The 26,841-nt window shown below is 42.0% G+C and overlaps 1 protein-coding gene across 4 annotated transcripts in view; it reads right to left on the bottom strand.

Annotated features, from left to right (window-relative positions):
- The window catches only part of LOC144720564 (pro-neuregulin-1, membrane-bound isoform-like), a 492,307-nt gene that overhangs the window by 238,476 nt on the left and 226,990 nt on the right, over positions 1–26,841 (bottom strand). For all 4 annotated transcript variants that reach the window (XM_078597372.1, XM_078597371.1, XM_078597375.1 and 1 more), the window contains exon 3: positions 1,445–1,566. In XM_078597372.1, coding sequence (XP_078453498.1) covers positions 1,445–1,566 — 122 coding nt within the window. The remainder of the gene's footprint in view (positions 1–1,444; positions 1,567–26,841) is intronic.

Raw genomic sequence — 26,841 nt, 5'->3', positions numbered from 1 at the left:
CAATTAAAATTATTAGTCCTAAAAGCAACACTTGGCAGGACCTATGATTTATTTTGGTCCTGCAGTGGGCAGAGATGCTAGCTTGCATGAATGATTTAGCAAGGACCGTCATAGATGGTCTGGAAGGCCTATGTTGCATTCTTTGCTCCAGGGAAAATTGATAATTTTAAATGCTAGACTCTGATATGCCGGCTAAGGGCATTCCCCGTGGTGCCTTAAATCACTGATTAATAACCACGGTCTGGGGAAACCCAGAGCCATCATGGTTTGATGGTGCATGATGATAGTCATTCTAATAATACCAATATGACAACCTCCACACACTCTGATCGGAATCAGGTCCATTTTAATGCTTTATGTCTCACAACATACAACATCTTTGGTGGGTGTTGCTTGAAACTGTTTTTCCAAGTGCTGCGTGCAATAACGAGACACATCGTTTATCTCCATAGAGATGAACTTACCTTGCTCAAGTTTGCATCGTTGTATCTTAATGTGTGCGTTGCCGATGGTTTTCGTTTACATGTCTAAGCCTCGTGCTGCTGTTAGTACATATGTATTATAGCCGTTGCGTATCCCCCAGTGTATTTATTACTGCAAAGGCCTTTGATTCATGTACACAAGAAAACCAACATCTCTTCATTAAATCCAGTCCCTAGTTTTGAACCCATGTCAAAAAACGTGGCTAAGCTTCCCACATAATCATTTGAATATGCGCACGAGTTAATGCACATCAATTTAAATACAGCATGTAAGACTTTAAGAAATTTTTTTAAATATGAGGTGTTCTTTTTCCCCCCCCCTAGAAATTTGCTTGCGGTATGTTTTCCTGAATTTTCAGTGATTTCAACTCGATCGTCCCACAGATAATTAAATGTCGAGGGCGTTCCCAGTTACAAGATTCACCCTGAGGGCCGAAACTGGACAGGTGACATTGATGGATGGCATTTAAATATGCAAGGCATGATCCAGAAGCAGGTATATGATTTATATATGTACAAAAAAGCCCCAAATATGTTCCACAATGTGAGAGTATGTGCATCACCCACACCGGTTTAGTGCAGTTCATCTTCTACCAGTACCATGGCATCTTTCACCGGCTCCTTTAGCACCCCAGGGTTTTATGATGTTAGATTTATGAAATGGTTTATCACTTTTTTTTCATTTACACCCCTAGTGCAGCATTATATGTGAAGCCATCCATTTTTTTTTTGGGGGGGGGGGTTAATTTACTGTGGGTACCCCCTTACTCCCCCGAGATTTGGAACTGATATTTTTTTTAAACCCGCGCTTGTGGGTGTCATTTTCCACGTGCAGTGTCACAAAATGCCCGATTATTAATGTTATTTTAAATAGGCATTTCCAGTAATGTATTCGACGAGTTGATGTAAATAGCTCACCCCGACGTATCGTTCAATTCCACTGAGCCCCGGCAGTGACTCACCTTTTTTGCTGACCGTGACGGATCCCTTGACTTCAGCCTTGCCCAGGAAGTTGGAGGCCTCACAGCGATATTCGCCCGCGTCGCTCATCTTCACCTTGCTGATCTGCAGCCTGGAGTTCTTCCTACGACGAGCAAATGGGCACAGAAATTGTTAAATTACAGGTCAACGCTGACCTCACGTTCTTTATCACCTCGTGCCTTTGGCCAACAACAACGCGACGCCTTTGTGATTAATGTTGTTAATCATGGCAAAAAAGAAAGATACATTCGGTCAATTATAAATCTAAGGTGTTATTTGTTGCACAAAAATATTTGACCTTTTGTGCGAGGGACGAATAATCACTCTAGAGAGTTATTATTGCAACAGATTATCCACCATGGTTTTTTTCCATGTGCATTAACTCTGTGGCTTCTACAATTCTCCTGTACAGAAGCTGAATGATAACAATACTATGGACCTTACGAGGGTGATGAATGCACATTATCGATAGGGCTGCAATAGCAAAATCTCATGTGACCAGCTCGAACCCTTCACCCTTTCCCCCAATCCCATATTGTCCATCAGTGAGCTGCTACCGATGCCCATTACATACGAGTCAATAATGACTTCCTGATAAACCATTAATGGAGACACAATAGCTTTTTAAACATCCCCAATGCAATAAACCCGCGTGGCCGCATAAGTACCGCACCACTTGAGCAGTGGGAAATGTTTGGCGAAAACAACGAACCGAGGCCATTAATCAAGAGAATTGAAACCACAGCTGAAAAGAATCGTGAGGGAGACGCGCGCTTGGAATTACACCGAGACCCAGACAAGAGGAGCACGTGGTTTAGAGATGAAACAAAGTTAAATGGCATCTCATCCAAAGTGTTAAAAAAGCAGTAAGTGGGCTTGGCCAGGGCATGTCACACGATGGGATGGTGGCGGACGGTAAAGGAATTGCACGCGTGTGATGTGATGTGTCACTGAGGGAGATGGAGCGATAGAATCGGAGCTGATGTGCCTGTGGCTAGGTGGATTATTACACCGCAGGATTGTGGGCGATGGCAGCAGCGTGTGGAAGCCTTCATCCAGCAGTGGATTAACTCTGGCCGTTGATAATGTTGATGATGAAATGTGACCGGTGTGCAGGCAGCGCTAAACATTGTTAACAGTAAATGATGCATTGCGATCTCGCTTATATATCCTAACGGCAACTGACGTCCGTAGATTTAGGAATCACCACGTGGCAGAGAAGGGTTAACGCCCGGGATCTCCATATATATGAAAAGTAATAAACTGGGTCCATGGACAGCCTTTGGGTGTTACCCGTCACCATAACTCATTTAACTCAGTCGTAATAACTCCGCTTCTTGCCATTACTGTTGCTGCTGGCAAAAAAATATAACAGCAGCAGCAGCAGCATGCAGCTGGCAAAGACTCCTCGACTGACCATTCAAAGAGCTGCAGGTGTATTTTATGCACCTACATATCAGCCAATAAATGCTTGATTACCATTAATGTCTATAAAGTTCTACAGGCTACATTTTACTTTCACCAGCCTTCATAAATGACCATCCCATTGTTGACGTCCATGCAATTGCATGCTCTAATCAGTCTAATGGAACGTGGTGCATAGTCAAAATCCACAAAGAACATCATGGAACCTTTTTGTCAGTAGCAAAGTATGAATAATAAGAATAGCTTTACCCTTTCTGGCAATACAACAGTTGTGTTTAGATGTTCAAACATCACATAGAGAAACCTTTTGCAAGGAATCAACTTTGTATAAACCACCATATACTTATGGTGAACATGCAAACAAACATGCTCTGATTATATAGGCAGTCTATGAAACCGTATCTGGTGGAAGCCAATCACTGTTAAAGACAATGCATATATAATTGTCAGAGCATGTTTTTTTGCATGTTCACCACAAGTATGTGGTGGTCTATGCAACGTTTATTCCTTGCAAAAGGTTTCTGTATTTGGTGTTTGAACATCTTAACACCTAAATTTTGATTTAAAGCTTTCGTGACTGCAGGGATTCATATTCTTGGTTCTTTCGGTAAAGTCACGTAGAAGGGAAATAATAAAATAATACAAATATATAAAACAATAAAATCCTCACGACGTTTCGACTGCAACACAAGCAATCATCAGCCGGTGTGAAATCCACAGCAAGAATATTTGAAAAAAGTGGCGGTTTTTTCTCAACGTCAGCACCACGGACAGCGATTTGGCAGTTGGTCAGATGCACGAACATAGATGGACTCGTCCATCTGACCAACTGCCAAATCGCTGTTCGTGGTGCTGACGTTAAGCAAAAACCGCCACTTTTTTCTAATTTTCTTGCTGTGGATTTCACACCTGATGATGATTGCTTGTGGTGCAGTCGGAACATCGTGAGAATTGTATTCAATATTTTTATTATTTTATTATTTCCCTTCTACGTCACTTTACCGAAAGAACCAAGAATATGAATCCCTGCAGTCACGGAAGCTTTAAATCAAAACCTCTTTTATTGTCAGGTCGAGTAAAACCCATTCTTATTTTTTTAAATCCCGAAAGCACATTCTACAGAATTCACCGTAGACAGAGCTAAAAGTGCAATCCTGGCAATTTCTTGTTCACGCCACTGCTGGCGGAAGAGCCTCCACTCTAGGGGAGCTATGGAGAGCCCTCTCTTGGCGCATCTTTGGCCTACTCTTCCATGCTGACCAGGTGTCTTGAAAGAGGTGAGGAGTAACCCACACTTTACCCCAACACACGTGACCTGCTCGTCGACGAACTGTGTGATGTGCCCGTTTAAGTCCACTGGGTGTACAGAGCTGGGTGGGGAGAAGGTGGAGTTAAAGAAACCTGGACCACTGATTGGTTCAACTGGCACGCTGGGAAGTCGAATCGGTGCCCGCTAGATTGCAAGTCCGGTGTGCTGAAACTGTTGCACGCACCAGGACAACAGATAACCTATTACGGGTCGGTGTTCTGCCTGTTTGCTAAAAAAGAGTGACGTTATTAATGCTGAAAGAGGCATTGCCCACTCATTGTAAAGACGGCCATTCTCATGGCAGTCTAATTTAGTATAGCTAATTAAACTGATCAATGGAAATGGAATGAGCTTGTTTTGTTATTGATTATCATTACAAATCCATTGTCCTGGTATTCTTCTGCTATTCATTAGCAGGCAATGGGCACAGCATGTTAAATAGCAAGGTAATAGCTAAGATAAATTGGATAGTAATTGTTAATCCTTTATATGTATAACTTATGTTTTTTGGATGTGAACAACTATCCATTAAAACAGTTTTCACTTTCCGAGAATCTTATTTTATAACTATTATTTCACAATGTAAATGCCTATGTACATAAAATGTAAAACAAGTATATTGCATGGCAATCACACATATACTGCATTCTCTAGATCAGGACAAACTTTGTCGCCTGTATTGTGAAGCTGACGTTTGAGTGGTGTGTGCCTTGCCACCCCACATGTCCGGACGTGCGTGGCCACGTTTTTGTAACTTTATTGACACTTGGCCACAAGTTTTGAGTGCGTTTTTCTTTCTGGAGCACCTCAATAATAATCTGAAGAACGTCGTGCCATTTGCGAATGGAGGCTTGATGGTGTTTGCTGATTGAATCAGTAGTCCTTGTCGTGATAATGTGTTACTTGTTTGTAGATGTCGTAGGTATTGCGCATTTAGGAGAAAGATAAATAATTAGTAATTCATTGACAACAATGTGTTTCAGGTGGCCTTGTAGATTTGCACATGGGGAGACGTGTTTAAGAAGTAACCATGAACATTTCCATGACATAGATCTCTCCTATCACGTGTACATACACGAGTGACATTTATATTTCACGTACACCATACAATTTATATCTATTCTATGCTGATGATGCAATATCTGTGTTTGAATCACTGCTGTGATTTAGTGTGACTTTACTGGCGAGTATAAATCCTTGTACCTCAAAAACACATTGTTGAAGTTATATAAATATATCATTTAACAAGTGACACAATGATTATAATGTTTTACAAATTAAATGTTCTTACCAAAGACAAAAGTAACAATTTATGAAAAGGAGTATCTGATTGTATGGTCTCTGCTTAAATTAGATTTTTTAAATAAAATATAGCACGAGGGTGTGGGCGGAGCAGTGGCAGAGTAGTAGCGCACTGCACTATGAACATGGCAACTGGACCATCATTGGTGGTGAGTAACATGTGAATTAACTTCCCGCCCCCAATACCCCCCACGCGTACCCCCACGCGTACCCCCACGCGTACCCCCACACCCCCACGCGTACCCCCACACGTACCCCCACGCCTCCCCCCCCCCTTCAGCAACTCATGCTGAACAGAGAGATGAAGTATGATCAAACAACTCACACAGGATGGTGAGGCCTTGCAGTCATGGATTGGACAAAAGGGCTGCAATTTTTTAAAATGTTATTCAAATAAATATATAAAACATTCGATGAACGGTATTGTTTCAAAAATGTTATTGCATGTGTTTTCATGTTTTACGAAAAGAAGTGTAAGGTGTGTAAGGGTTCAATAGGTCACCTTTAAAAGTTAGGATTGCCCATCGATATTCCTTCACTGGGCTTGGTGATATACATCAGCAGGTAGATGCCAATAAGTAAGGATTACTAGAAAACCCCATGGGCAAAATTGTCAGCCTTCAAAATTAGCATCGCATATCTCTCATAGAGTTGCAAACTTGAAAGCTCTTAAGCCAGCTTAATTCCAATTAAGTGTAGTCTTAAGATGACATATAACAGGCAAAGCTGTTTCCTTTACAAGTGGAAAAGTTCAAATGTTTTGCACCGCATGGGGCTTCATAAGATACATCGCCAAATGGAACACCTTCCTGCGTTTCTTTTGTATGAAAAAGCACAATGGAAATAATTAATGTGCTGTCATATTCGAGCAACTTTTGTTTTGGTATTAACATCATATTGCGTCTCATATTAACCATTTGGATGTACACTACTTTCTTTATTGAGTGCGACGGTTGCTGGATTGTTTCAATCCCCTGGCCTCCGCCATACGTTGGTAGGTCGTGTGCGGTGGGATCCTGGTCTATTCCTGCATACGGCAAGGAGCTAAATGTCAATGTCCGAGCCCTGGCTTGCCATGACGAGAGATTTCGTGTTGTTTTGCTCCTCCTCTATTGAAGGAGCGCAGACCACAGCGGTTTACAATACGGTCCATAGTTTTGGTTGCATGGCCACAGTCGCACCGCTCCCGCTTGACTTTCATCTTTCCATTCAAGGAGATATGCAACATCAGCCTGTTGATGTTCGGACGTGGTTTACGGTGCACCAGTGTCTTCCAGGAGGGTAGAGGTGTGAGTACTGCCACCCTTTCAAAACACGTGGTCATCATGGAAGAGAAGATCAATTACCCTTGAACGGTACTTTCCAAGAGCTGTGGTCTCGTCGAGGCTTTTCTGCCAGCAATGGAATGGCCAGGCAATTGTTTAATAACGTTGAAGTAATATCCATATAAAATAAAGTAAAAAACGATTCTCCCCCTTCTTCCCTTGATCATCTCAGAAAAACGTGATAATTTACAGCCATATAGATTGAGTTCCCTGGTGATGAATTAAGCAACATTGGGCAGATTAGAAAATTGTCTTTATTTAATTGTTGGGTATTTTTCAACCATACAAGTAAAATGCAGCCTTTTTAATTCTGTACAGGTAGATACATAAAATGCAGCCATCCATGAAATTTCCAGATTGCAAGGTCCTCAGATACATGCATTTGGCTTTTTGGCTAACTATGTTGGCTCTAACATGAATAAATTATCAAAGGCATGATTTATTACAATCTTTACATCAGTGCTTCTTTGATGATGTATGTGTTATTGGGTTTTTCAAAATTCTTGCACGGAAAATGTTCATAAGAAAGCAAACAAATATATAAAACAAAAGCTTGCGAGTTTTTTTTTTGCCGAGAGGTATTGTAAACATCTCGTACTTGATGGTTAGCTATATCAATGAAATACAGAATGACAAAAAATTATATGTAGGTATGAAAGCATATTTTCATTGCTGAATATTTAACATTCTCAAGCAATGTTCCCTTCAAAATTGCACCACTGTATAAGCACAACAATACCTGTTAACATATGATTTGATAAGAAAAAGTTGCAGTTTCTGGCCTTGAAAATCTTGCACCTCTTGATACTAAAGAATTGATCACAGCTGGAAAAGAGATTTAAATCAACAAATGTGCTTCCCCCTGGTTTTGGCAATGATCAAGAGGCTGCTAAAATACTGCTGCTGATGCAATGCCATTTGAGGCATTATAATAGGTCATCACCCATACCACATGCTCCATGCAAGACCTGAGCAGCAATCCCCTGACATTCATCTCAGCAGCTTGTGCGCGACTGAGGAAGGCAAGCTTGGCCAACCACATGGCTAATGTCACAATACATTAAAGGAAATGTCGCCAGCGATGTCCTGGACTGGATGTCCTGCACACCCGTGCGGCACTTAGAACTTGCACAGACACACATGCACACACCTGAATCTATGCCGGTGTACGTATGTTAAGGATATCATTTTTAATGATGCGATGCGATATCAAAGTTCCTAATTTATGACAGTTATCACGATATCAGTTTACTGCATCAATGCACGTGCACAACATCTGTGGTGAAGAGGAAAAGCTTCCCAAGTTGTAAATTCACCTGAATTTTTGGTGTCATCATGGATTAATACAGATAGCAGAACGATGAATCCCTTTATCCGAATATTTGTCTTGTTTTTGCGCTCTCATGTGCTTCACGTACAGAGACTGCTTTAAAGGCATTCAACTGCAGTTCGCTCAATATAAGCCTGCCGAAAGTATTTGCAAATAATTCCAATATATCACAGATTAAGCACACGTGCTGTCACGAAATGATGACGTCATATACCCACAATGCCATGAATATCTCCAAGAAACATTTGACAAAATTATAACTTTGACAACCAGCGTTATTATTATTTTTTTGTCAGTAAAAAAAAAGATATTCAAGAAACATAATATGAGCAATCATAATCATGACGTAATAATATAAAAATGTAATAATATATAATACGATAATAGTGAATCTTATATCCCACCATATCACAGTAACCGCCATGTGGCTATATATACGTTTTTAAAATGTCTACAGGATACATGTGAAGGCATAACAAATTGAGAATGGCACGTAAAAAATATGCGCAAAATCACAAATTGCTTTTGTTTTTACAAAAGGTTAATTTGTACTTATGAAGAAAATAGTTTCATACAGTTCGGAATTCTGTCATCTAAAAAGCATGCGATGTTCTGATGCATGAGTGGTACTTACAGATACAATTGAAAAATACGTTTAATAGATTTTTTTTATTTACAACATATTTTATTATCTGCTTCCAACAAAACACATCGACTCCCTTTACAAGATTTATGTTTATATACTCATAATAATTATAATAAATCATAATTTACCATCCATTATATATCTGCGGCTGAATGCAGACCTCTCCATGCCATGTCAGGCATCTGGGTTGTTTAACCATACTTCACCATTCTGGTTAATGTGGTTGGCTAAATGGTGGTGGTGGTGGTGTGATGGGGGGTGCTGGACCAGTTCAGATACCATTCAGCGCTGACGTTAGCCATGGCAAGGAATCGAACTCAGGCCACCAGATTCACAGCGCAGTGCTGGGTAAAAAAATCCACCACCACCCCCCACGTCGATATCCACGTGAGTTTAATTTCTACTGCGTACGCAGAAATACCGCACCTACAATTGGCACGGTTGGCTACACACGGTGCGAAAGAAGTTTGAGGGAGGGGGGGGGTGATACGTTGTTACGAACCCAGCGACCCCGAGTTTGATTCCATGCCACGGATTGCCATGAGCAGCGCGCGATGTCAGCGTGAGCCGGTTGTGCCCCATCCCTCCCCTGCCGTCACCGACCCGCACTGACCGGCATGCTTAGGTATTGTGAATAAAACATGATCGGGGAAAGCGCCTTCGTCCAATGGCGCGTTGAGAAAAGAGGACTGTAAATTCGTTGCGGATTTATTTTCTCCCGCAATATATATAATGTGCGTTTTGTGTATAGAGGCGAGCGGTGTGCACGAGGCGCTGCTAATCAGTATGTGAGTGATGTCATGCCATCAGGAGCATGAGGAAATTGGTTACAATAACAATGAGGGGGAGCACATCTTCTTTGATGTATATTTGTTTTGTTTTGGTAGCACATATACAAATGAAATCTGCAGTTTATATTAATCAACGGTGAGGCATTATAGGGCACTCTCAATGCCACATTTCACTCACTGTCAATACGTTGCAATGCAAATCCGTGTGTACGAATGCCAGAGTATGTTTGGATACAATATGTATGTGCTAATGTGCAGAAGGTGACGTTGTATTAAGAGAATGGAGAACGTTTAAACGTCAATCCATTATATTAAAAACAAAAATGCAGCACACACGGCCCATGATTAACAGCCTTTACTCTTTTCTAATCAAGATTCAATGCACACACACACACATGAGCACAACAGGCAAACCAGTCTGACAAATGAGATCTGCGAACGTGTTCGCGTACATAATAAAGAAATGCATCCAGCAAGTCAACATTTATCGGAATTCTTCATTTTCATGTGATCACGATTTTTAAGGGTAATAGTGCACATTTTTAAGTTCCCATGCTCAACTTAATCAAGTTGCATGCTCACAAAAGGGGAAAAATATTGCAAACAATAGCAGTGAGACAATTTAACTAAAATTATCGCTTTATCCTCTTCTGTTTTGGATTTGCTTTCGGTCTTTTTTGGCAGACAGTGTAGGCATACAACACAATCACTGCATAAAGGGACATTTACAATTCAACAGTTCTATTAATATCCATGGTGGGTGTAACATTCATTTACATAACTTAAGGCTGCCTTCATTACACCACCAAAATCCACATCACACGCACAAATGTATTCCGGCAATTGTAAATCGTCCATTCCCAAGTTTACGTATTAGTTTATCTGTATAATAAAGATATGTTTGTTCAATGGAATACATATATACCATGAAACTCATTGCACCTGGGAATCCAATTATTGACAGCCTGAAATGAATCAGCAGGAAGCTTCAATTATCTGGTGATTGATTATTCTCATTGGCCACAACTATTTGCAGATCCCAGAATTTACCCCATAATTGGTCAGTGTATGTATGGTGAACTTTTTTACACCATACGTAGCCAACCGCGCGAATCGGATGTGCGGGGAAAGACAACAGACTAAACACATAAAGCTATTTTAAAGAAATCCGTTTTCAACCTAGATTTGAAAGTGCACTGCTCCAGTGACTTCCTAATATCGGAAGGAAGAACGTCATCAGATGGCCGCATCTGACAGCGCGCGATGCGGTGGCATGTGCTGAATGCATCCCATCATTCGCAGCGTTCACGGACAAGAGGAGTTTGCCCAACCAACGCGAGACCGCGATGTCGTCTGCACTGCTGCAGACGGCGAGTGGCGATTACGGGGGGCAGCCACATTTCGTGGATAACGGTCGGCGCTAAATTAATCCTTTTATGTGCAAGAAGATGAATGTGGAGCTCAGCTTCTAGACGCTTCCATGAGTTCCATCGAGTGGAATAAACATCAGTGATGATTATAATAATTACGTCAACAGTAATGAGGATCATCCACATTATGTCTTTGCTGTTGCTGATGATACTAATGTTGATGATGGACACTATTGCTTGTGTTACTGTTCGTGCTGCTGCCGCTGATGATCATGATGATGCTATTTATTCCAGAAAGCATCGAATGTGACTGAAAACAACTATTTTAATGGGTGCTTTGCATTTGGGAAGAAACGGGAGTAAGCCATGAAACCCAAAAAAAACCACACTGCGCGCAAGATGGCAACGAAGATCTGCACGGCTGAATACACGCACCCACTTGCTGTACTCCCGTTTCCTCAACCACTTTGCAGCCTCGGGAGTTTCACAGGTCCGTGTAATTCACATCGCCTTGATCTCTGACACGCATGCTCACTTGATCTCACTCACTCGTGTGCACACTCGATCCCTCGCAAGTGTTCATGCTCCCTCACACACGTGTTCAGTGCTTAAATTGTCACTGAATATTTTCCGGGTCACTGGAGGACTTGGGGTAGGTGGCACGTGACGAGCAGTCACAGTCAGAGCGAGAGGATACACTGGACGTGGTTTACCGGGGTGCGGAAATGTGTTTTTTTTCTCTCCCGGGTCGTCGACCCAGACGGACCGAGGCTGAAATGAAGCCCCTTGCGCGTGTGTTTGCGTGCAACCTCTCCGCTTAATCTCTCCCGCACACCCACGCCTCATCTCCATCACGTGAGCGTGCTCGGTCTCTCGCACACACGCACGCACAGGTCGCTCGCTCGCTCGCTCTCTCTCGCTCTCTCTTTCTCTCTCAAGAAGAGCGAGTGGGCTTTGCCAGACCACATCGCTAGAAGGGATGATGGACAACGGGTGAGACCGGGGATGAAAGTGGCAGCCAAGTGAAAGGAGTGAGCGTGCACCCGAGAGGACACCGACGGCAGAGGTGGGACGAGGAGATTCGTGCGCACGGCTGAGAAGAATCGAGAGATGCCGATGGAGTGGGCGAGGGCTTTATCCAGCAGTGGATAGACCATAGTTGATGTCGCCGTCGTAGCAGCCAGGAGGTGTGTATGTGTGTACGTTGAACTTCTTTGCCACCGTAAATAGCCAACCGTGATAATCGGTGGTGGAGGAGTGTAATGCACACTGCACCGTATCGCAAGGCCATAGAACACATTTACTGTATCAATGCACGCGCACAACATCTGTGGTACAGAAGAAAAGCTTCACAATACCCACAACTTGTCACGTATGAGAGGAGTCAAGTTGTAAATTCACCTGGATTTTCGGTGTCATCGTGGATTAACACAGATAGCAGAACGATTAATCCCTTTATCCGGATATTTGCTTCGACATGAATAGCACCTCCTACTGACATGTGCATAACGGGAGATTAACCGAATTTAGTTTTCGTTTACCTAACAAAGAATGTAAATTCCATGATAAAATCCCGATCAAACTGCAAACCATATTAACGTAGGCTTCCATTGCTTGACACGAACGACATTTTCTCGCATACGCATGTAAATATATAATCTAGTGGCAGTGTGCTCTGTTTGATACAAATCAACACATTGCACTTACTATGTATGTAGTGTTAACATAAGCTTGTGGTAATACATGTTGATTCAGTTAAAGGAACTCAAGCCTCCATTTAAACGATGCCACCTCATCACAGGCAAACAATTCTGCAATGGAGACCGCAGAGTAACTTAAACACTGGATGCACTCACGGAATTGTCTATGTTTTATCTAAGCTATATATATATATTCTTTAGCAATACAATTGCAAAATTGTAAATCAGTGGCTCCAGCTCACTGAGCACAATGTTTATCTACGTACGTTCTACCGGGGGGTGAAGCGAGCAGACACACAATTCGGCACGGAGAATTGAATACGAATATGATCATACATTCTCCGCAGCTTCAATCAGTGTCTTGCTTCTGACACTCGCTTAACAAGTTGTAAATCTACCATGTCTACCTACCAGCATTGGCGGGGGGAGGGGTGGGGAAGGGGAAAAAACGAAAACATTGGTTACAGAGTTCATTTTGAAGTCCAACTGGAAGGCCAGAATCCGCTGAAACGAGACCAAGGTTCTCCTCTGACGAGTTCGCTGGCCTGGCAGCCGCATACCGATTGGAATTGGTCGCATCACTCAACAGTTTCACTCTTTTTTTGTACGCGCATTAATATTACATTTCGTATCACCTTGCGTCTGCGTTCTACTGATTACAGGGCGTAACTTTATTCCACCTAAAATAAAAAAAATTAAAATCTCTATTCGAGATGCGTCTTGTAATCTGGCCGGCGCGTGTGTGCTCAGATTTGTATAACTTTATTGACACTGGACACAAGTTTTGCATGGGTATTACTTTTACAGAGTGTCTTGTAGTGTGGAAAATAAATTGTAGCGAAAACTTTATCATTGAAAACTTTTACTAATGTATGTTGAACTTCTTCCGTAGCCAACCGTGATAATCAGAGGTGCCGAAATGTTTATATTTTGGTCCATTTTGCTGTTTTTTTTTCAAATAGTGTGTTCATGTAGAAATCATTGGCCTCCCCTCATATCCTGCAAACCTAACCCAAGAATTCACACATTTGTTATTTAACTATGATGTGCTCTTCATTGACGGTGGAGCAGTGGCACAGTGGTTGGAGCACTGCACTATGAGCCCAGTTCGATTCCAAGCAAGGGCTAATGTCAACGGGAAAGTGATTGCTGGACCGGTGCTGGGCCCTCCACCACCAACATGCACTGACCTGCATGGTGAAGTATATCCTTCATCCAGCAGTGGACTTACAAAGGATTTTAAATAACGACGTGATAATTATTTTAGTATGTTTTATTTTTATTATTTCCATTCTACGTGACTTTAACGAAAGCTTTAAATCGAAATTTTAATCGAGATTTTAAATAATTCCATTGTTATGAAGATGCTCTTCTGAGACAGAAAGAGGGACGCATGCATCACGTGTGATTCATAGACGTAATGTTAACTGTTAAGAAAAGTAAGTGGGATTGGGCAGGACAACGCCAATAGCAGGAATGACGGCTGGTGGTATAGACGAATGACAGTGGCAACCACACGGAGAAAACACTCCCCAAGACCACGTTCACCATGGAGATGGAGCAATGAGATCAGCTCATGTTCACGAGCCAGATGGATTGTTTGCATTGCACAACTGGGTGGTGGGATGGTCATGGTGTGGGGGAGGCCTTCATCCAGCAGCAGACAGATCATGGCTGATGAAGATAATGTTCACTGGCTGCTAATGACTGAGGATTCAAACTCATATCTTTGGAGTCACTATCAACTGAACTGTTCAGTTAAACTTGTTGCATGCGGAATTAACTGTTACAACACTCATACTGGTTCTTAGGATTACCAGTAATATAGTTTTTATTTTATTTTAGATATTTGCTTTTCAATGCATCAGTGCTTCCCCCCCACCCACCACCTCTTCTCTCCCCTCTGAAAATGGATCCTGCTCGATGACATGTTACATACGCTCTCATTTAGCGAGGACAGGATTAGTCCAGTTTGAAACCTCACCCCTGGCTTGAAACAAAGTGAGGGGCGGGCGAGCAGGCGGGCGGGCAGGCGGGCGGGTCGCATGGCTGAACTGCGCTGTGGTGGAATCTCAGGAGTTGACGGCCATTCGTTTTTTTGGGGGGAGGGAAGGCAAATGAGTCCGTGGGGGAACTCGTGCGAAAGGAGTTTGGGCTCAACAACGCCACGCTCCGTTTTGCTCCAAACAAATTGAATACGCTGCGCTGAGAGTGATGCACGGAGAGAGACTTCATCCAGCAGTGGATTGACTCAAGGGCTACACAATGTATGCATACAGTAACACGATGGAAAAATGTACAAGAATTGCAGAAGTTGGGGAATTTCTCTTCTTCAGAATAGGGAGAAGGGAACAGTAGATAGAAAACAAACAAAACAAATTTAAGATAAAAAATAATAGAAAAAATAAAAAATAATTTTGAAAATAATAAAAGCTATTTTTTTTAAATAAAAAAAATAAACACTTGTGTTGCGATCGAAACGTCGTGGGTTTTTTGCTTTTATTATTTTATTTTTTTTGTATTTTTTTTAATTGTATTTTATAATTTTTTATATATATATTTTTTAAATGTTTTATTTAATTGTATTCTTTGTATCTGCTTTTTGTTTTTCTATCTACATGACTTTACCAAAAGAACCAAGAATATTAATTACTGCAGTCACGAAAGTTTTAAGTCAAAACAGAAGGGAACAGGTTAAAGAACGTGTTTATTATTATTTTAGTTTAAAGCAGATAGTGGCTCAAACTATGCCCACTGAGTATGTTCTAACATTGAGGTCGTATCCCACCACAATGTATTGCAATCGTGCTATCAGCATCGTGTCATGAAAGAAAGAATCCACTTGGAAATCTCACCTAGCAGTGTGCAACCCTCCCACCTCTCCGTGTGTGTGTATCAGAGAATAGCTTCCAAATGCAGTTTTTTTTAGTTGCTGCCCAAAGAAAACTCTGCAATCATCCTGTGTATCCTTCACCCAGCACCGTCCCACACTTTCGCCGCACGCGGCAATGTGAGAATGTTCGTCTAGTGACACTCGAACAATATTTTTTTCACTCTCACAGATGGCATTTGGCCACTTTCGCCAAAGTGCAAAACAAAATGTAATATCATTGGGGAGGTGTTTTTTTGTAAGTGTGTGTGTGTGTGTGCAGTCATTCGTGATCACGCTAACAGACCATCAACTCAGGAGGCTGAAACCCAGAATGGAACTCAGCGCTCTGAACTCTGGGCCACCCGATCACTTCAGCTTTGTCATAATTTCTCACCTAACCCCTTCCTGTTGTTCTCGTGTTTCAAAATGCTTCTTAAAATATTACCTCTTTAAGTACCTTTTCAGTTATCTCTCTATGTGCCATGGCCTTTCTCAAAGACATCAGCGATCATGGCCTTTTCCGTTTAGCTCGGTCCATGATACTACTCAAGAACTTTGCATTATATACTGTGCCCCCAGTTGCATCAAATTGTTCAAATCGCTGATGTACTTAAATCTTCGTCTCCGCCGGCCTCTTGTAACGATAACTTTCCCAGTCCAAACATTACGATGAGTCTCTGCTTCCAGCTATGAGGCTAATATAGCGATGTGTAGTACATGCACAGCCCATTTTCTTCCACCCCTCCCCCCCTAACCCCATTCACTGCTGGATGAGGGCCTCCCCACGCTGTCGCGGGTCACGAGGGCTATCGGCCATACTTCAGCACGCGGTTAGGTGCGGGTTGGCGAAGGTGGGGGACCTAAAGAATAGCAACGAATCTCGCTGCACTGCCCTCTGCTGCTGAGAATGCCCACAACGCCAGGTGCTTTGGTGGGCGGGGTGGTTTGGGAAGCGGTCTGCACAGTGATCGCCCATCGATGCAACCCTCCTTAGCTTCCGTGGGCTGACGGACTCAGACGCATTGCATTCCAGGTCATCAGCAATGCCAGTTGTGGAATGTTTTCAGCTTGTAATTTTTTTGCTCCTTTTCAAAAACGACGGATATTGTTTCGTCTCTTCACCCAACGCACGGGCTACAGCTCACAATGAAATCGTCATTAACGCCGCACGGAAGTAAACACCCCACGCTGTGTAACTAAATATCTGTCCATCAATTCATGTACGCGTGCAGGAATCGTTCATGCAGTCCAATATTGCATTACAGGAAACCGCAGCATTTATTCACAAGCAGGTGAGAAAAGTCTCTTTAATTTTTTTCCAAAGGGGGCTACAGGGAATAAGAATAAATAAAAGAGGGCAAGGTAAGGTAAACATCGCGCTGATTGCGGTTAGCTTCCTGCTGCCTACCAGCCGCAGAGATGACATCAGCGGGCGAATGTCAATGTGCTTTAAACAAAAGTATTGATCCAGATGAGAGGTCACGCATTGCCATGCCCACGCCGCATGTACCTCCGACACGCATAGCGGCACAAGCACCATCTGCAGAGAGGTATTTTAGTTGCTGTTGCAGCTTTGCAGTTGGGGTCCTGCTATCGTTTCCAAGTGTCCTGCTTCTATTAAGGGGTAGCCCTCTTTTTCTAGGTAGCTGTATTTGGAAAGCTACAAATCTTCCCATGATATTAAAAACAACACATCTCATAAAAAAAAAATCTTAATAATAGTACACTCAACACAATGCACTAACAGGTCGTTCTCTCCTCGTCTGCTCTTCGCGAGATATTCTTCTTCCGCGAAATGTGACCTGGAATTTGTTTTCACTGCAGCGGTGGCAACCGCGCGTCCATGCGCACAGGGCCGCACCGCCAGATGCCAGCGGCACACAACGCAAACGACACTGGTTTCCAGACAATTTTCCAACACCCGGGGGTGGTGGTGGTGATGGTGGTGATGCACCAGCAGGCCAATTCGCGTGCAACAGCTGCACCGTACCACCCAGTGCGTCCTCACGAAACAACGGCGCCGTTCCCAACCGCACCCCACCTGGGCCCCACCTCCGAGCGCGTGCCATCTGTACACTCAGCGCTGGCCCACACGCCTTTTGTGTCCCATCGTTTGAACCTCGCGTGCTGGTGTGCTCGATCCGGGGTTGGCTACGAATCGAGGGACGTGACTGACAATGGTTTCAGTGGCCTTCCGTACGCACCCGCTTCTCCCAACCCCTCTGTATGCAAGCGCTCGGGGGTCCACGTCACAAACAAATGAGTTGATCTTTATATTCTAAGGTTTTCGGTAAAGTCACGTAGGTAAAAATTTTAAATGAATAAAATAAAAATAAAATTTTACTTTTATTACTTTTAAATTTTTACCTACGTGACTTTACCGAAAACCTTAGAATATGAATCCTTGCAGTTACGAAAGCTTCAAATCTAGAATTAAACGAGTTGATCCTTTGACAAGAGTCTCGCTGGTAACCCTGAAACTTTCAGCCCGTAACAATTATGTAAACTGGATATTTTTCAGCCAACCTAAACCCCATGCCCACCCACCACCACACATTTGTGTTGCGCCCTTCATTATTTTTCCTTTTAGCCATGCAATGTGGCTTCAGGAATCGTGTCAGAACATTACATGTTTCAGGCAAATTAGGTATGAACAAATACTGATGAATAATTGAATGGGTCACTAACCAATATGGAAAAATGCATGATATATCACTTGCAGGAAAAACATATTCTATGCTAACTGCGATGCATCAGTTGATTTGCGACCATCATTTATACTGAGAAATACCCTCATATGCTGATGTGACGTACCAGTTCTCCTATTCTAATTCCTGCTGCATTTAACAAGGTCAGCAGATTTATTGTGCACTTGCCGACAGTGTCGTGTGTATGAATAAATCACGCCGGTGAGATAGACGGGAATGCGTTGAGCACACGAAGATAGCAAGGATCCTGCAATTTGTCTGTGCGTGTGTGTGGAGTGTGGGTATGTGACTGTCTGCGACTGTGTGGGGAATCAGTAGAGCAGTGGTTATAGCCCGCTGCGCTACAAACCCGGTGACCCGGTTTCAAATCCCGCTCATGGCCAACACCAGTGACGATTATCTGAACCAGTTATGGGCCTCCCCTAGGTCGACTCAGCCTCAAATGAACACCTGGTTAGACGTGGTGCTGGCCACCTACCGCCCCGTGTGCCGTGCTGACCTTCATAGGTCCTCGCTTCCAGCACGTGCTCCTACAGTCTGTTAAGGCTATATGGCGGATCTTTGTCTTCGTCTGTGACTGCATGCACAAGCACCTGGGTCTGTTCCGTGACTACCTGCCAGCGAACCTTTGATACTTCACGTGGCCTCAAGGTGCACCTAGCCTGGCACAAGCGCCGTGGCGACGTCACCGCCGCTTGAGAGCGAATGGCGGTTGTTGTTGTTGTGGGGAGCGGTATAGCAGTGGCCCATGCATTGTGCTACGAACCTGGTTACCCGAGTTCTATTTTTAGCCACGGCTAACATCGGTAGCAAGGAATACGTGAACGCGTCCTGAGCTTCTCCGAGATTTTCCTAACCTTAGATGTGTACCTTGGCGAGTCGTGTAAACAATGGGACAAACATGCAGCTGGCCACGGTGTGGGCCTAAAGAGGCGCTTGCTCACAACACTTCACCCAAACATCTAGGCTGTGTGCGAGCAATTTTTACCTTTGCGCTTGTGTGCATTCAGGGATTGTTTTTTGTTTAATGAAAGCATGTTTACCATCGGCACAGGATGTTCATGCAATAGGATAATTTCAATGCAAACGATCAAAACAAACGCGGCCATCCAATAATCGTTGGAATTATTTTGTTCTTGGAAATGAGGATGATTTTAGAAGCATTATTGTCGGCAAACATTGTCTACTCAATAGCGGTGGAAAGGTATAAGGTGAGCAACGCAAACTTTTAAACAGATTTAGTAAATCTCGCGTGGAGCCACGTATCCAATTAGGGGTCTGTGCTGCAGTATTCGCTCACCAGTGCCTTTTGCATACGGAACGGCCTTTTGAAGATATTTTTTCCCCCCATACAACTCTCCCCCAGTCCCGGCTCTTGCCAGCGTTACGTGCGCGCATAATTTATGAGCGCAGCTTCTAACACCCCACCGCGGGAAGGCTGTATCGCTGTATGTGTTTATATTACACGCTGGGGATATGACCGACAGCACCGCTGCATAAAATTCAAGTTATTTATGGCGCAATTTAAAGCCACTGCAGCAGTCTCGGCCAGGTGTAGCGTCAAAGCCCTCGCTGCAGTAAAAGACGAAATGAACGAGATGTCCGTATTCCACGACCGCATCTGATGTTGTTTGCTTCCGCGTGTTTTTCTCTCTCTCATCGCGATGCCCACGGCCTATTGCACTCAACTGGCCGAGGCACAACATTGCATGGCCAATGGCGGAAATTTAATTTGCATCGCAGCAGCCGTGGGTTTAACCTCTTGTCGGAGAGGGTATTGCGCGCGTACGAAGTGAACGCGTCAACATTTTTTTTAATGAAACAAACAAAACTAAATTCTGAGAATAAATTTTCCCTTTTTTTTCTGGCAACAAAACAGGTGTTAAGATGTTAAAACACCAAACTGAAAACCTTTCACGAGGAATCATGTGTGCATTCATCCACAACGCTTGTGGTCAGAATGCAAACAAGGGAAAACTTTAATAGCACATGCATTGTCTTCGGTCCCAACCAGAGACAGCTTTCTTTCGAGCCTAGTCTCAAACGGTGTTAGACCAGAGGACGCCAAAAGGCGTTCTAAATTCGGACAAGCGGTTTGGTGGGCAGGCGATGTCAAGGTAGCTCGTCAATAATGGGGCAGGAAATGCACTCGGCACAGAGCTTTCTGGGTTGCCGATGATTTCTGATGTGAAGTGTAACGGCTTCATCACTTTACAAGAATCCAGACATCAGCATTTTTCTCATGCACAAAATGAATGCACTTGTCATGCTACATTAATAAACCTCACCCCTGATGCTCTTTTCAAGGTCTGTGTGAATACTAATGGGGACGGCCCATACGGTCGTTTAGTTGGACACGTCTTTTCGGTGCAGACATCACATTTTCTTTATGGACAGCATGAACTCCAACACAAAAATGGCAAATTCGTGTCACAGACAATGATCTCTTGCTACATTATTAGCTTCCTGTGTGAATAAACCCACAGTTTGAAGAAATAAAGTACAACGGGAATGCCTTAACTTTGATTTCCACCAAATCTCTTTGAAGCCAAAAAAACGTCCATATACATAATTGTGTGCCTTTGTGCATAGGGAACGTCCAATTTAAATATCATTAGTCTAACCCTTACCCTTGCAGTATGTGTGGTTATAGTGTCGAATTCAGAATTTGTTGTAACAGTGTTGGATTTTTCCTGTCAACATTACTACGAGGTGAACATTTTACAAACTGCTGAGAATTATTTTCTACGTTCTATATTTATTTGATTATTTACCTCATTTTATTCAGGCAATAATCTACAACATTGTCTCATTTGTCTGAATCCACTTTACATTATTCTGAACTGTTTTGCAAAAGATTTGAATCTTAATATAAAAGTAGTCATGCAGTCTTTTTAATGGCTTCACATTCATGAAACACCTTCAAAATATCATAGACGACAGTCAATTAAAAAATGATTGTATTACTAATCCACAGGCGTTTGTTAGTCCACTGCTGGATGAATGGTTCCCAAACCATGTCGGTGATGAAGATTGTTTGACCATACTTCACCGATGCTGATCAGTGAAGGTTGGTGAAGTGGGTGGGGGTGAATACCAGGACTGGTTCAGACATCACTCGCCACTGATCTTGGCAGTTAATGGGAATCAATCTCAGGTTACTGGGTTAAATACAGAGTGTGCTCACCACTGCACCACCGCTCAACCAAAGGCCATTCAGACTCCGTCCTCTCGACAGACCTGTTCTCCACCTGAAGACGGCTGCTTGCGTTGTGGCCGAAACGTCGTGAGAATTATTTTATTATGTTTTATTTTTACTATTTTATTCTTTTCCTTCTACGTGACTTTACCGAAAGAACCAAGAAGAAGAAGAAAGGCTACAGTGTTGGACTTCAATTTCTAACTATTTACACACAGGAATCACACTAACTATTCCAAGGCTTATTTCTGTACGTAAAGTATTGGGTGCACACAGTGTTATTGCTTTTAATATGTATTGCGTTTACAAATTAGTTTCAATATTAAATTGATAAAAGCTATAAGAATGCAACACTCCCATCGCAACATCTGCTGAGGAGTTGATGCGATTGCAGTATGATGAGGGATGGCGACTTCTCAAGCGGGGGGGGGGGGCTTCATACAGCAGTGGATTGACCATGGCTAATGATGACAGCTATTTCATTATTATTAGTGCAACTTTTGATTGCATAGTTAATTGTCCAGGTGGCCTGCTGTATCTCAAGAGAACGTGCACTTGCCTTTGTACAGAGGATATGGATGATTGATTGCTCAATAGTATTGCCTATTTGTTCCCCTTACAAAAAACCCCATGACATCATGCCGGTTGCTTTGAAGTCCATGTATATTGCCTTAAACGGTCTTTATTCCTTTCCAAATAAAATCTAGAGATACTATTTTGAGTTTTCCTTCAAACTAATTAAAACAAATCTGTCACTTGTTGATAAAAATTTAAACGTGTTCAAAACTATTAAGTTAATTCCTTATGTAAAAAAAACAGGGTTATTTTAGGACCGAGACGGCAACACGTTGTAATGTGGCAATGTGGCACTTGCGACCAATCAGACTCACTCTTTTCCCTGCTGCTGTAAATGCCAATGGCTGACTTGTAGCAAGAATCGACCGCTGTGATTCTCCACCAATCAGTGAGAGCCCCTGGGATTAGTTTCCTCGATACGAAACTTTGTTCGCGCTTTTTCCACCCCGCCGCGGTCACATGATCTGTACCAAAACAGGGCATTTCCTCCGAGGTTACATAACCACTTCCTATTACTACGTTTCCCCTGAAGGGGCAACCTCCTCCAGTGGAAATGCCACCACCTGTCACAAAGCCAAAAGTATAGCATTACGCTATACTTAGCTAGTTATATACTTAACCTGATTTTCTGTTCCTCTTTAAAACATTTGCTTTAATTAGTCTACTACAACGTATTTGTGATTGCCTACGAGTAATTTTGCTTTTCCTTATTTAATGGTTCACATCTGTGCCATTCTACCTGATAACTCTCCTATAAAAATCAGTCAAAGGTATTACATAAACACAGAGTGGAACTTTCATTTGCTTACGGATGTAATTGGGCTTGTTTGGGTTACATAAATAGCTGCATTATTTCGTGAATTTTAAAACCCACGTTGTTTAACTGTTTAATGTTGACCATGCCATATGGTATTTATATTCATCTATATCCATTCAAGAATTTATGCAACACAGATGTTTTCCCTGACCGGTGAGATAATGAAATAGCGCGTGTGGCTAAAATGCCGTGTCGTATTCTTATTGCTAGAATCATCGTTTCACCCAGGAAGGTTATTTAGAAACATCATACTTTTGGTAAATACACTACTAAGTAAAACAAACAGGTGCTGTGTTTGTGGCATAAACACTCGTTTTTAAATTCAAAGACCATTACACCACCCCCTCTGCTAGTTTCGGCAAAGATTAAATGAAATTCTAGATCATTTGTGTTTTGATGGGGGATTACAAATATTCTTGTTGAGGTCATGACCGTAAATGAGAACCCATTCCGTGGTTTCCCCCAGCTTAAATTAAAACAAAATTACTCATTCTATAATTCTAAATTTGAAGCTTTCGTGACTGCAATGATTCATATTCTTAGGTTTTTTCGGTAAAGTCACGTAGGTAAAAAACATTAAAAAGTAAAATAAAATAAAAATCACGACGTTTCGGAAGACGGAAGCTTGTGTTGCCTCCGAAACGTCGTAATTTTTATTTTTATTTTACTTTTTAATGTTTTTTACCTACGTGACTTTACCGAAAAAACCTAAGAATACTCATTCTATACTTTGGTACATATAAAATCCTAATTGCGCAAACTGACCAGCGATGGACATTGCTTGATGGTAAACTATTCTCGGAGGGCCCTATCCGTGTGGAATTTACTCCAATATGAATGCAGAGCGGACGTGAATGGGTCAGGTGTGCTGCAATTAGATTGGGTAAATCCATAAGGAATAAGGAAAGGCAGATCTGACAGCAAAATACCATCTCCAATAAACTCAAGTGCCACCAATCGATCGCGAACATCAAAGACATTTTTCAAAGGTCGCATCTCTACTTTCCACCCCTTGCTGCGAAACTTCTCGTTTATAATTACTCTTCTGTCTTTAGACTTAGATTTGATTTGCAGGTGTCTCAAACATTATTTGTAAGACATTCTTGCGTGGGGACGTACATTTCGAACGTTGCGCACTCACAGAGGAGCGTGTTCCCATTCCATTTGTGGTATGGAGAAAGAAAACAAGACACACAAGCTGCACCTACCTGTTTCCGGAGTGTCACAGGCAGCAGTGCTTGCTCTGTCAGGTAAGGAAGGGGTCAATGAGCATCTATTGCCCCTTTTAACTGTGTTTTCTCATTACGCAGTGGGCTTGCACTTCGCTGATAAGTCAGTCAGCCGGAGAAGAGTGAAATTTTCTTTTTGCTGGCACAGTGTCGTCGAAAAAAAACCGGGCTAGCTTTCAGAACTCATGCTGACAAAATGGCTGGGCTGTAAAACCATCAATCTTGGCTGAAAAAGGCAGGAAATTAATAAAATTCCTGCCAGGTTTTTTCCTTCAATTTTATCTAAAAGTTGCAACAGTTTCAACCGAATAAAATCAATGTTTCACCTCCAAGGATTGCAATTACGAAAATGAATAAGTGGTTTATGGCCTGCACGATGGAGTTGCAGTACACCGTGATTTGTGGCTAATACACCTGAAATAAATATGATTTGCTTTGAGAGGCCATGTGAGCATAAGTCCCAACGAAGCCTTTGTAATTCATTGGTTTATCAAAAAATAAATTCAAGGGCACTGATGTGAAGGTTTTCTTTTACATTAAAAACAAATGACCTACACTTTGTGGTACAGATCAGAATGACTGAATTCCATAAATCTACAAACAAATGTATACATACGTAATTTGAAAATAGAGTGAAACTGAAATATATCTAAATATTGCAAAGGGCGGTTAGGGGATTTATTTTTTCCACACTAATTGGTTTGAGCATGGGGCTATAAACCTGGAAACCCGAGTTGACCATAACTACCATCTGGTGAGCAATATATGAACCTGGCCTCGGAGTCCCTTCAACAACCCCAACTGATCAGCATGGTCAAACAACCGGCATGATCTGTAAAGGCATGGGGAGGCCTTCATCCAGCCATGGATTGACAAAGATTGACAACGAAATGGACATTGTTATATGAATAATAGTGAGGAGCTAAAGGCAAACATTTTATGATCAATGAAGTACTGAACAAGAGGAGTAAAAAAAAAGTGCAATAGCACTCATTTTCAATATTAATCTGATTAATTTATACAAATTTTCAATATTAATCTGATTAATTTATATGTATTATTTCTTCTGAAATATTGTTCCTTCCCAAGGCATATATTAGGCCTATATTTGAATTCATATATTTATTTTTGCATCAATGTATATTTATTTGTTTAAATCTGCTTTCATTAAATACACTTATTATAATGCACATATTTTTTGAAATTGTAATCATGAAGGATCAAATTTTAATTGTTAATTGGTGAAAGGATTCTCTTTCTATCTGAGAGCACGCATGAAATCCCTTTTATGCATGTCGTTGTCAGCACACCACTCTACACTTTATTGTGACGATACGTAATTGACATCGCTGTTAAGCACGTAAATATGCAGCACAGATAACAATGACGTGCATCCATCACTGAGTACCATTCTAATTATAAATTGGATAATTCATGGCTGTAATGCAGACAATTCACGCTGCCGTGACGTACTATACAATTGAACACAAAACAATGTCATTTTCAGACACGGAAGATGAACATATGCTTCAGGTCACACCACGGGGATGTATCCTGCCAATCCAATCAGTAAGCGAGCTAACAATTGAGAACAAAAATTGTAAAATGAAAAGTAATTACCATTTATCATTTTTAAAAGGCCTGTCACAAGGGCCGTTATTTCAGTTTCAATGCAAAATTTACCAAAATTTAATTTTCTTCTGCACTGGAGGGACAGTGAACGAACGCACGAGCGTTTGGGATGGTTTCAACCAACGCGACATCCCTGTACACAAGATGAAAGACCAAATAAATAGCACAGGCAATTGTGGCTTTATACATGGGTTGCTTTGACAGGTGTCCGCCATGTTATTGAAAGTACTCAATGTTGTCACGTAGACATGACAGGATCCAACGAACTGCGCAAACTCACGGCCTTGTCATAGATTTTGTTGTTCAAGCACGCCTCCCCCCCCCCGTCTTGCAAGTGGGTGAATCTGGTACGGATCAATAGACATTGACTAATCTGTTGTTAAATTGCTACGTGTGTCACACGCTCGCTGCTGGATTCACGTTATTAAAGTCAAGTTCTCGTCTAAATTATTTCACTGAACAATCACAAAGGGCAGTAATGCGCAGCCCACAGATTTTAAAGGCAACCAGGTTTTACATTTAAGAAATAATCATGCAATCAGCATTTGAGCTGAAGCATACGTTGTGGCTCATACAGTATTTGTTTAAAAGTTGCATTTTAGTGTAAGGGCTTTCGTCACAAACATAACTTGAGTATGCAGCACAAAGCTACGGGTGTTTTATTAATTAGCTCAGTAAATTGTTGCATAGCACAGATCTCGGAGAAGGGGTAGAAAGGAAATTTTACAATGAAAGATATTTCAATTATCTTTTATTGTTGTTATTCTTTAGATGGAATGGCAGAATCACTTATCCAACGGCGCACTCTGCAAAAGGTCAGAGCAGATGTAGCTAGAGGTAATAACTCAGGGAGTGTGGCTTTACTGGGTTGTTTGTGTCTCCAACATCTCGGATAGTAGGATCACCAAGGTCGAACAACAAATAAATTAGATAGCATTACATGATAAAACCAAAATAAAAAATAAAGAGTACAAAAGTGAAGAAATATTTTTTGAAAAGTAAATTAAGGGAACAAATTTAATTTCACCACCGCCTGCCAGCATATACAATTTTTAAATATGGGAACAATAATATGCATTTTCTCCCCATGGTCGCGTGGATTTTTCTCCAGGTCTTCCATATTTTCCCTCCACATTTAGAATCAACA

Source organism: Lampetra planeri, chromosome 9 (assembly GCF_965212315.1).
Source record: "Lampetra planeri chromosome 9, kcLamPlan1.2.h2, whole genome shotgun sequence".
NCBI classification, from domain to species: domain Eukaryota; kingdom Metazoa; phylum Chordata; class Hyperoartia; order Petromyzontiformes; family Petromyzontidae; genus Lampetra; species Lampetra planeri.
This window is presented reverse-complemented; position numbering and strand designations above follow the sequence as displayed.